General features: G+C 31.7%; 1 protein-coding gene across 2 annotated transcripts in view; it reads left to right on the top strand.

Moving 5' to 3' along the window:
• LOC124357324 overlaps nucleotides 1-12,363 on the top strand; it is a 30,573-nt gene that overhangs the window by 6,039 nt on the left and 12,171 nt on the right. Inside the window, exons 1-3 of one of the 2 annotated variants that reach the window (XM_046809010.1) lie at nucleotides 3,557-3,714; nucleotides 4,767-4,851; nucleotides 7,468-7,532. In XM_046809010.1, the coding sequence (XP_046664966.1) occupies nucleotides 3,649-3,714; nucleotides 4,767-4,851; nucleotides 7,468-7,532 (216 nt within the window). In that variant the 5' untranslated portion in view covers nucleotides 3,557-3,648. Of the gene's footprint in view, nucleotides 1-3,556; nucleotides 3,715-4,766; nucleotides 4,852-7,467; nucleotides 7,533-12,363 lie in introns of those variants that run through there. The other variant, XM_046809011.1, reaches the window with a different exon arrangement.

Below are 12,363 nucleotides of genomic sequence, written 5' to 3'. Positions count from 1 at the left end.
GTTTGGGATATAACTAATATTTGAAAAACATTTCTTGTTGAGCCATGAATATCTTCTACAAAAAACTGTAAAACGTCAAGTGGCAATGCTTAAATACTCAAATATTGTTTAAATACTCACGGACATGCAGGCCATAGTGTGGAGGTGCTGCTCCATCCTGCTGGAACCAAACTTCATTACAGTTGTTGGTTGCTACTTGTATAGGTGAATAAACCTGATTTTGTAACATTTCTTTGCGTCATCTCGGCATTAAGGTTTCCATCAATAAAAAGGACCCACAATTTCGAGCCAAATCTTTAATTGTTAAGTGTGGTGGGATGTTGTTCTCTCATGCAATGAGGGTTAACATCAGCCCAATATTGAGCATTGTGCCTGTTAACGATACCGTTTAACATGAAAGTTGCTTCATCTGAGAAAGCAATGTTTTTAATCTAATTGTATTATTACCAATGTTCTGCATCATCTATATATATAAAAATGAATGTTTGTATGTTTGTCCTTTATGGAATCATGAACTATTGGACCGATCATGATGAAAATTTGTACGTATATGTATTTTTCCACGGAGAAGGTTTATAAGCTATGCCCATCCCTTTCCCGATTCAGGATTCCGCCCCACTGGTTACAGAAATACCCATAAGAAATGCATTGCAGCAAACATATGTTAACGTCTTTTCAAATTTTTAATCAGCTGTTTTGTAAACATATATTACACTTATAGTTTTAAAGCATAGAGAGTAAGCTTAAGAGAAACGACAAATTTTGTTTAAACTGTTTCTGCAATCACTGTTAAACATAGACTTTACTATCCAGATAATACAATTCAAATTTGACGTAAAAATTCACCTTTAACTGCAATATTTATTTAATATAAACCATGCTCATGCTTGATCAGAAGAGCAATGCAGATATCATAATTACTATCTTACGTTGGCTACAAATATAAAGAATGTTATAAAATCAACCTTAGTTGTTTTTTTTTGACAGAAGTATGGTTCTCAAAACTCCGTGTGTGTACATATTCTCTCGATCGAGACAACAAAGCAAGCTCAATCGTGGCATCGGAGATATAACTAATTTAATCTAAAATTTATTATAGTAAAAAAAAAAATGTACTAAGTAATATAAGGACTTTGGTTCTTAAGATTTGCGTGCGAAGCCGTGGGTAACAGCTAGATAGAGGCAGGAATATGGTACATACCTTCATAATACGCCCAAGAGGCTCACGATGGAACGACTATCAATTATCTCAGCAATGTTTAGAATGTGATAGAAAAAGAATAAGTGAATATAGTGTACTGTTTTCAACGGGAAATTGCGTGCGAAGCCGCGGGCAACTTTTGCAAAAAAATTATTGAAATGCGCAGCAAAGCGCGCCGGGCCCGCTAGTTATTTCATCAAATTCTACTTGACAATCAAAATCGTCCTCATTCAGCTCATGAACTAAACAAATTTTGTATGGTTATAATCACTGTCATGTAAAACTTTACAAACTGATGTTTGACATATACTTAATATTTCAGAAACATGTCTTGTTGAGGCATGAGGATCTTCTATAAAAGACAGTAAAACCCAAGTGATAATGCTTTGTTTGTAGACGATTTTGATCGTCCAGGTTTTGGGCCATCCTTAATGCTGCCTGTTTCCTGGAAACATGGGATTTTTTTTTGACTCCTGATTTAGATACAGGTTTTTGATTGGGATAAGAGTCATTAAATAAATTCCTTACTTGATCATATGATCTCACCCGGTCTTGGTAGCCTCGCATCATCAGAATCATAATATGCTCTTGTTCACTTAAACACTCTGTTTCAAAGTAAAGTATCTCAAAAACACGTCTTAACTCTGTTAATTCCAACCAGAAACTAAACATGATACTGGACTTCCTTAAAACTGATAATATAAAGCCTTGCACTGCAACAGGTAATAACTGTAACAGATTTGGTTTGTAAGGAAAGTGATTGTTTATTGAGATGATTTGGAAATTATTTATTGTTACCTTCTGAATCTGGATGTTCATGATTTGCCTCAAATAATTTTTAATTAATTTCAATGATCTACTTTTATTGTAGATTGAAGCAGATATATTTATCCTCTGAGCATTTTAAGCACTTTATTATAAATTCTTTGAGATTCAATATTATTTACAGACTCTGTGCATTCTTGTTAATCAAACCATTTCTTTCCTCTTTATATTTTAATAACATTGTTGTCTGTAACAAAATGAGAAGAATTGGAATTTACTGCCTTGTTAAATTAATTAATATGCTTTCAATTTCAAATATTTGCTATTATTGTTAGTTACAAAGCCAGAACAGTACTTTTCAAGGCACACAATTTTGTTCCTATGTGGCCTTTAACGCTTTCAAAATATACAAAACTCTGTTATTCTGCCAGAACACAATGATTTTTGGAGTCTGTGGTGATCTGAAATCCAGATTGTGTTTGATTCTGTTGCAGTCTTGACACTATTGTACTGTAATAATTTAATACAATTCACTTTAATATTTTGCTATAGTTCTAGTTGGTTACGTTTATTCTCTCGATCTTGTAAAAGACTGTGCAGTACATGATATTCCTTCTCTACACTGTTGGTTCTGCCAACAATAATAACAGCATCATATTTATTAAACTTTTCAATTGGAGCCTTATGTTTAACTCTATATGAAATGTGTAATTACAGAGCTGGAAGGTAAACATTTCCATTTATTAAAGTTCCTAAATTATAAGTTATGAATTTCCTTTTGTAAAATACACAATGTGTGCCAATTTCCTAACTATTCCCAAAAATGCTTCGTGAGTAAAGACGCTGTTGATTGGTTGTTTATAGTTATAGCCTACTGTACTTAGTTATCTCTGGTACAGCTTTAGGTATATATTTAAATTAACAATTCCTTGGTTTCATAATTTCTTTACTAATAAATAAAAACATTTCTTTCATTCTAGAGTATTATTTTTAAAACTTGTTAGGAGGAGTAGGTTACACAATTATTTAAACGAATGTAATTTTAAGGTAAACATAACTGAGTATTCTGTTAGTTTTACCATATTTTCTATTGGTTCATGTACTCATTTTTACCCTTCAATTTTTTTCATTACCATTATAAAGAGTAGCATTAGTAATTTATTTTAGTGATCGTTTAAACAGAGAGTTTTCCAAATATAATCAAACAATGCTTCTAAACCCATCTTAAATTGGATATTTTTCTTATTCTCCATACAAAAGTAATGATAAAATGGGATTTTAAAACACTTTGGAAGTGTATAATACTGTACATGCAAAAGCAATTTTCTATCTATATTTTTTGCCCTAAGAGAGCTTGGATGACTTTGGAGAAGGAGATATGTAAGTTCTTCCTAGATACATGCTAAATTATACATAAATTGAAACATCCTCAAACTGAATTGCATAAAAGAAAGGAAATCTTGTTATACAATTATTGCCTTTTCATTGCTAACATTAAGTTGTGAAACATCCGTTACACTACATACAATAGGATGTTGCACTTCTATCACCAACCGATTAAAAATCTTATCACAAGATATAATCTGATATGGAACTGTCTTGAGTAATTATTGCATCGTAACAGATCTAAAACACTCTTTTTCATTGTGACTGAGCTCTGAACAAAGTGAACAAATAACAGAATGCCAAACCTTAAAATATTTTTTTCAGTTTTACTGATTGCAACTGCTCTTCACAACTCAGAACCTGTAAGTGTTTTCACAAGATATATTTCTAAATCAGTAATGCAGTAAACCGTCCACATTAATATGGCTTATTATATACGAGGTACAACCATTAAGTATAATTTAGATCAAATACTTAGTAAAACATAAAAACCATTAGCAATCCTTTCTTTAACATCAACAAACTTTTCCACTACGCACTGTTTCTTTCAGTTAATACGTATTATAACAGTTTACAGCTTTTTTGTTAGCAAATACAAGAATTCATAAAAGGCAATAAGGCAATCAATATTAGATTATTAGAGATAACATTATTTTTTTAAAGCACATTATTCATGAGTGTGTGTGTGTGTGTGCAATATATATATATATATATATATATATATATATATTGATGGCCAAATTATAATAGTACATGGCTGAATACTGGCAGCCATCATTAGTTTTCTGTCAGAAGAAAAATAATAAACAATGAATCATTCTTCATTTAAAAACAGGAATATATTTAATTCAATTGGAAAAATCTCAAATTATAAGTTCCAAGTGATGGATATCTTATAATTATATTGTACTACAAACGATTTATATGCAATTGTAGAGAAGCTGCAGCCCTGCAAGACTACATCTAAGGATTTTGGTTATTACTATTGCTACTTACAATGAATTTATGGTTTCAAAACAGTGGATAAATAGACAATAGGGGCTAGCAGGCTCGTATAAAAACCTAGGATTGGCGGCGATTTGACTCAGTTTTTTGGCTAGTGTCTTAGCAGGAAATTTGCATCTGATGACTACAGAAGTCTTTGATCAGGTTACATTGGGTATTTAATAGGGTCAAATAATGTTTTTTATTTTGAATTTTTAGAAATCATTTGCTTCAAATGTTAATAATGTTCATTTGTTTGTCAGGTCATTGATATTCAATACGGTATATAAATCAATTTGTATTATATTTATACATACATTTATTTAGATTAAATATTCATGAAAAATCTTGTTGAGCACTAAAATTTAATATTAAAAAAAGTGTCATATATAATATTTGAAATGAATGTATGTTTATTCTGTTATACCAGGCGGCTTTGTACAACAGTGTGATGAACAAAATGTTTGCAAGTGTATCCAAGTGCACTCGTGAAGTCAATGGCAAAATATCACCAGGTAATTAATTTTTAATAAACTAAATGACTAGATCAATTGTTCATTAATGCTATTTTTAAGACCTCACAGGGCCGCTTGAAGGGAGGGGTAACTGGGTAAGCTCCCCCAGGAACTGTAATGCAGGCTGAAGTAGGAAGCGTAATAATGACACAACCTCAGTCTTTACTTACTTTTATTATAATATAGAGTTGCAATAAAAATATGCATCTTATTAAATATTGTACTATTATAATGTAACTAAATGTAGAAAGGATGTTCTTTTTATATTTATGTTGATCTGGGTAGCACTAGGCTATCCTTGCCCCGGGTGCCACCAACCATAGGAGCGGCCCTGATACCTCAGATTTGTTGCTATGATACATCACTTTTTATCTCAACCAAAATTAATAAGTACAAAATCAAGAGGCTGTTATCCTAGTTTCCTGTTTCACACTGTGCCAAAGAACAGCTAACACACTAGCAATGTTTAGTCACAGTGTGAACAAACTTTGAAGAAAGTCTAATAGTTAAAATTCAAGGAGCATTTTGCCCTAAAGCTTGCAATTTTCCCATATAATTGCAAAACTACCTATGTTACTATAGTGTTGATAGATATATTTGTCACTATAAATGCATAAATAAATATTATGTTAACATTTTTTTCAACAAAATCTACTGTATTAAATTCAATAAACAAAATAAATTGTCATAGCTTTGTGTTATCCTCTTTATTGAGTATCTTCTTGGGAAAACTTACCATAGTAACTATTCTTCAAAACATACCATTGTCTATTGTTGGAGATCTTTAATAAAATTATTATTTTGAGGGTTTAGATTCCAAACTGTTCCGCATCCCAAAAAATATCAAATTGAGTTATTGTTGTCTTCTTATAAAGATGGCTGAGCTGCATATGCCTGTGCTGTTTTTATGTTTCAAAAATATATTTTTCTTATTTAAAGTTTGAAAATCAAATAGTGATCCACATGCTTCTCATCACCATCTAGTTTGTTCAAACCTCATACTGTTTCAACAAGTTTGAAACTGATCTTCATCCAATGCAAAATGGATTCCCAACAACTATGTTTGTTACAAAATGAACCTCATCCTTAAAACTAAACGTTGCACAGCAATGATATTAAAAGTGTTTTACTGTTATATATTAGTGTTGGGTCACGCAGTGCAATATTTGTGTTTTAAATCAAAGGATTTCACTAAACAGCAGTTGGCACCATTGATGAACTGACAATACATAAAATATAAACACATGAATGGTACATACAATGCAAAGAACAACACAAAAATTTACTTGAAATTACATCAATCAACATCAGTTGCTACTGCAGAATTACATGCAATAAACAAAGCTCTAAAATACGTGGACAAGTTAAAAGACAGTACTGCTCTAACAATATTCTCTGATTCTTAAGTAGACAATACGTGCAACCAGGAAATGAAAAAAATAAAGAATGGCTTCCTGTTTAAATACTTCATTAATTAGTTGCCAATAAAAAAGCCATAACGCTAAAATGGGTGCTTGAACACTTATGTATCAAAGGAAATGAAGTTACTGAAAAATTGCTAAACAAGCTAATAGTTGTATGAATTTTAAGACAGAATATAAATCATTACAAAAGATAGAGTTAAATAGAGAAATAACAAAGAAAATGTTTGTGAAAAAAACTCACAGAGATTTCTCAAATTCTGAGAAAGATCAATGGTACAAACAAGTGCAGCCGAATTTAACCATAATCGTGCATAGGAATTAGTACTTTAAACAGACACTTTCTAATTATGATGTGCAGGTTGAGATTTGGACACTTTACAACACACTACGATCACATCAGATGCAGCCATTGGATAGTCCTAATTATTGTAAAAAATGTGGGAGTGGGAATCGATTGATCATATATTCAATCAATGTATTGGTCATGTTACAAAATTTAAAAATGTGTTTGAAAACTAGAGGAAAGAATATTTTGGATTACCACCTTATCCAAATTAAAACACTTTTTTCTCATATAATATTGTATAAAACTTTCTAGATATGTTTTAAAGTAATCCAATCATTGTTTTTTTTTATTTTCAGGAAAAAAATAGTATTGCTAAGCCCTGTAAAAACTTATTTACAGGTTTTTTCATTTGCCAAAAATGAATGAAGTTTTGTGGATGAAAAATTGTTTGGAATCCAGCACCTCATTTTTTTTTAAATCAAATGAAAAATTAGTATGTTGTAGTGACTGATATTAATATTAGTTTAGGACAGAAATTCACATAAGTGTAACAATATTTTATTCTTGGTATGTTAATTCATATAAGTAAAGCACATGACCCAATAATCAATTTAAACTAATAATATCTTAGTATTACAAAATATCTGTTATTTGCTTAATGTAGTTTATAAAAGTAATAGGATGTAGCTACACAGGAAGCATTTGCAATACCAGCCAGTGTACAGTTAAAGAAAATTGTAATGTTAATATTATGACTGACAGTGTTGACATATTTTTGTGAGATTTATGTATATTTAACAGATTAATTTTTGCAGATAATGTACTAAAAGGACAAGAATGAAATTAAAATACATAATTGATTATGTTATTTTTTAAAGCAATCAACTAAACTTTTCTATTTTTCAGAGCTCTGCCTAATGGAGTTTGATGGCATTCATAATCCAAATGATCCACAGTTTGATGGTTGTAAGGTAAAATATTTCTAATCTATAACTGTTTACACGGCATATAAATTTAATAATATTTAAAATAAAAACCAATTTAAAATCAAATAAAAGGGAATGAGTTACAGAGCTCTTTAACCCCTTGCTAGACTGATGAGAATTCACAAAGTCAAAATTATAGGAATGCTGTAGCACAACTACGAGATGACAAAATAACAAATTTTATTTTAATACTTTATTATAACAAAATTCCATAAGTCTACTTTTATATCTGCCAATGTTTGATGAAGTAATTATAATTATTTCTACACTGATTTTCATACTTATCTTTGTACAAGTTCGAACAGTTTGTAAAACTAAGAAGTCAAAACCCACAAAAAGAACATTTTGCTCTACACTTATTCGTATTACAATATAAGAATAACTCACATTATCTGGTAATTTTACATTTTTTCCCACTGTGAGAGTTATTTTTCTGTTACAATTACTGTAATTGTAGAAAAACAAATACAATCTCCTCCTTTTATGAAATTTCTTGAGATAATTCATGATGTAAGGAAACAAGAGTGTGCTCATATACTGGACAAAAACTGGCCGGGTATACATGACGTCACTCAGTAACAACAGACTGTCTCCCTCTTCAATACATTCATGATGTAAGGAAACAAGAGTGTGCTCATATACTGGACAAAAACTGGCCGGGTATACATGACGTCACTCAGTAACAACAGACTGTCTCCCTCTTCAATACATTCATGATGTAAGGAAACAAGGGTGTGCTCATATACTGGACAAAAACTGGCCGGCCATATGTATGACGTCACTCAGTAACAACAGACTGTCTCCCTTTTCAATACATTCATGATGTAAGGAAACAAGGGTGTGCTCATATACTGGACAAAAACTGGTGGGCCATATATATAACGTCACTCAGTAACAACAGACTGTCTCCCTCTTCAATACAATTCTCCACTATTTCTCATAGTATTGTAATATTTTATACTATTTTTATTACATTAATTTTAGTTTTTAATATTATGATTTTTATAACTTTAGTATTATATGATGTAGTAATATATCTCTCATATACTGTATCTTATTGTCGAACAATCCTTTTTTTTGTCAAAATAAATATGGGAGATATTCATTTGGCTTCAAAGTAACGTTTCATTTATTACGTAATACTTCATTAAGGTTAAAAGAAAAAAGTATACTATTAAAGTAAATGAAACTCTAAAAAAGTTTTACCAAATTTATTTGGAGCATTTAAAAGCCAAGCAAGTTTTAAATTACAAGTTACTAATTGTTGGAAATTGTCACTAAAGGTTCAAAGCTTAACTAAAATCTGTTTTATAACATTTAATTTTAAACATGTTTTTCTACCAACTGATGCTATTTTAACTTTGTCCAATATGTCAAAAACTTATAAATACTAGAAAGTGATTTTTATTAACAAACTAATGATAAGTAACAGCAGTTACCTTCCTCGACTTCCATAAAAAATGGTAAATAAAACTTTTAACCCTTTGAAGCACGTTTTACAAAAAATGAATATTTTAGTGATTTTATATTGTTTCCCTATAGAAATAACCTTTGTAAGTACAGTACATTTATTTTTAGATTTTGTCAATCATAATTTATATTTATTTTTGAGGTGGTTTCACTGCATAACCACTATGCAAGTACGGTCTTTGGGTGTATGCAAATAAAATTAAATTTTCTCCACCAACTTTTATTTAATACAATCAATAAATGACTATTCTAACAATCTAAAACTGATTGTGTTGATAATGTTATTATTACTTCATATGTGGACACTTTTTATTTATTCCTTTCGGTGATAGGCTCGGAAACAATCTTTTAGTTCACTCAAACAAAGGGCAACACCACACGTTTCACATACCCATTTCGACCGATGAACTTCTTCTTTGCTGGAGCATTGAGCACAACGTCGAGACGTTCCTCTTACTGGCATGTGTGCATTTTCCGTAAAACGAAGTTCTTGTGGAACCTTTGGTTTGTAGTTGTTGATTGGAGTTGAAGAACTTCGTCTTCCTCTAGTTTCTCCACGAGGTACTCCCAGAAGGGCTTTTGACACGCTTCTCCTAAACTCTTTTAGTGTCAGTGGTTTTCCCTGGGATAGCATTGAAAATATGATAAAAGAGTTTACTATGGTTGTGTCCAGAAAGTGCCAGAAGATTCTGTGCCACCACTTTTTGGACTTGCGATCTATTGAGTAGGTAGATTTCAACATGTCTGCCTTATCGACATAGCCCATGTGAGCATTGTAGTCCTTTACTAATATAGGGCATGGAACAGCTACAATTTCACCGTTTGCCTGTTTTCTGTTTACAGTTGTCACTTCGTTAGGATTGTGGTAATTAGAAAGAAAGTAGATACCTCTCTTGTCTTTCCATTCGACAGCTACAATTCCAGTCATAGTTGACATGAAGTCATGTTCTCCTTGATTCATATGTTTCCCTTCAGGCAAACACTCTTTTGGAAAAAATTGTCTGTCAGCTCTTGTTGTACCACAAGCTTGAATATTGTTTTTCTGTAAGTAAATCATTAGATTGACTGAGCTAAAAAAATTGTCACAATATATTACATAATTCTTATTTACTAATTCTTCAGTGAGTTCTGTTACTACCCTTTGCCCAAGATTCTTTTCAACTATTCCAGCCCTTTTACCTTCGTAGATTTGAAATTGGCTGATAAAGCCTTTTTCATCAGCCCTCACCCAAACTTTGTACCCACGTTTGGTTGGCTTATCTGGCATATATTGCTTGATTCCACTCCGACCTTTGAATGGAATCATGCTCTCATCAATTGATTGAAATCGAGATGGAGCATAGCATGCTTTGTAGGTTTCTTGAAGCTTGTTTAGGAGAGGCCTGATCTTATATAGTTTGTCATAATTAGGAGAATCTCGTTCGGGCATGTCATTATTATTGTTTATATGTAAATTTGTTAAAAGCCAGCCAAATTAATCTGTTCACAGACATGTATGAAGATATGTAGTCATCTCTCAAATCTGCCTCTGAAGACCAGTAATCACGGTAGGAGGGAAGTTTTTTTATTCCCATTAGGATATTTAGGCCTAGAAACACTTTCATTTCTTTCCTTGTTGTTGGAAATCTGATAACGCCCCCACCTATTTGGGTAGCGTAAACATTGGTTTCAAACACAAGTTTGTCAACTAGATCGTCGGGAAAAAGAGCTGAAAACACATCAACTGGGGTTGAAGCGTCAATTAGGGGACCTGTGCGTTCATTGAAATCATACGACTTATTGGGTGAGTAGTACTTTTGATACCACGTAACACTATCTTTGTAAAGTCTGTTAGCCAAAGGCTCAGAGTCCTCATCAAATTGAACGTCCATAGGCTGATTTTGAACGTCCAAGACTGCATTACCTTCGGGAATGCCAGGCTCTACCCCCTCTGCACTATGATTATCTTGAAAGTCATTTTCATTAATAATTAAAATCGGGATTTCATTACCTTCAGCTGTTTGGGCTAGGTCCAAATAATCTACCTCTAAGATTCCATTTTCTGCAACTGTGTATATTCCTTCAGCAACATCCGGGTATACTTGATCTTCGTCGTCCTCTGATTCAGGGTCAGATGGGATGTCTTCAGTTTCCGCCAGCCAAGCCTCTATGGATTTGTTCTCCATGGTTATAGTACCCCCTGAAATCAATAAGCAGTTGTAAAAAATGTAATAAGTAGTTTTATATAGTAAAAATAACAATAGTCAATAGTCAATAGTCAAATATTCTTTATTTCAAAAACATATAGTACATTTCTTACATTAGAATAGTGTCAAGTTTTCAATAATATAAAATAAAGACTACATCCAAAACTAAATCTAAAAATCAATTGTTATTATTAAAAAATACCCTTTTCAAATTCCTCTATAGAGTACAAAGCTAAAAACCTGTCAAAAATGCTTTTAACTTTTTCTTAAATATATTACAATTGTCCCTCTTTTTTAATTTCTTCTGGTAACTTTTCAAGAATTTATTTCCGCTGCAAATGTTGGTTTTTTTTTTTTTGTAGAACTCCAGACGGTAACTTGGGAAAATTAGACTCATTTTTGTGTCGTGTATTGTACGAGTGAATAAAATAATGTTGATTTCCCTTAGTGGGTTGTATCTTAGGAACATTATGCACTCATAAATAAATAGCCCATAAACGTCAATATTTTTAATTCTTTGAACTTTTCTTTGACAGAATCATTAAAATTCAGATGTAACATGACTCTGACTGCTCTTTTTTGGACTTTCAATAATATTTCCGTGAGGTTTTCCATTTTTGTTGTTCCATATATACACAAATGCCATAGGCTATGTGAGACTGGATATGAGAATAATAAATCAATTTTTAAAGTTTCGAAACTACACAAATTTAACATCTTTCGAATTGCAAATAGGCCTGAATTTATTTTGTTTAAAACACAATTTAGTATGTTCATCCCATGACAAATTACTATCAACCAATAATCCTAGAAATTTTATCTGATCAACCCTCTCAATTTACACTGTCATTAATTTCAATATTTAAATCTAAAATTTGATTGGATTGTTTTGTTTTAAAATTTACAAGCTTGGTGTTTATCAGAATTTAGAGTTAAATTGTGGTTTTGAAAAAATTGTTCAATACAGGCCAATTCGATTGAGGTCAGTAACTCTATCTCTTCCTACTGTCTTCCCTGAAACTTTCAAGTTAGAGTCGTCAGCATAGAGACAAAGTCCTGAATAAGGCTCAAAAATTTAAACATTTTGCTATGTTATTTAAATAACACAAAAAAGGAGAGGTCCTAAAATGGAGCCTTGCGGTACCCCTACATTTATTGAT

This window comes from Homalodisca vitripennis, chromosome 3, assembly GCF_021130785.1.
Source record: "Homalodisca vitripennis isolate AUS2020 chromosome 3, UT_GWSS_2.1, whole genome shotgun sequence".
Classification (NCBI taxonomy): domain Eukaryota; kingdom Metazoa; phylum Arthropoda; class Insecta; order Hemiptera; family Cicadellidae; genus Homalodisca; species Homalodisca vitripennis.
Note: the sequence above shows the minus strand (reverse complement) of the source record. Positions and strands in the feature narration are given on the sequence as shown.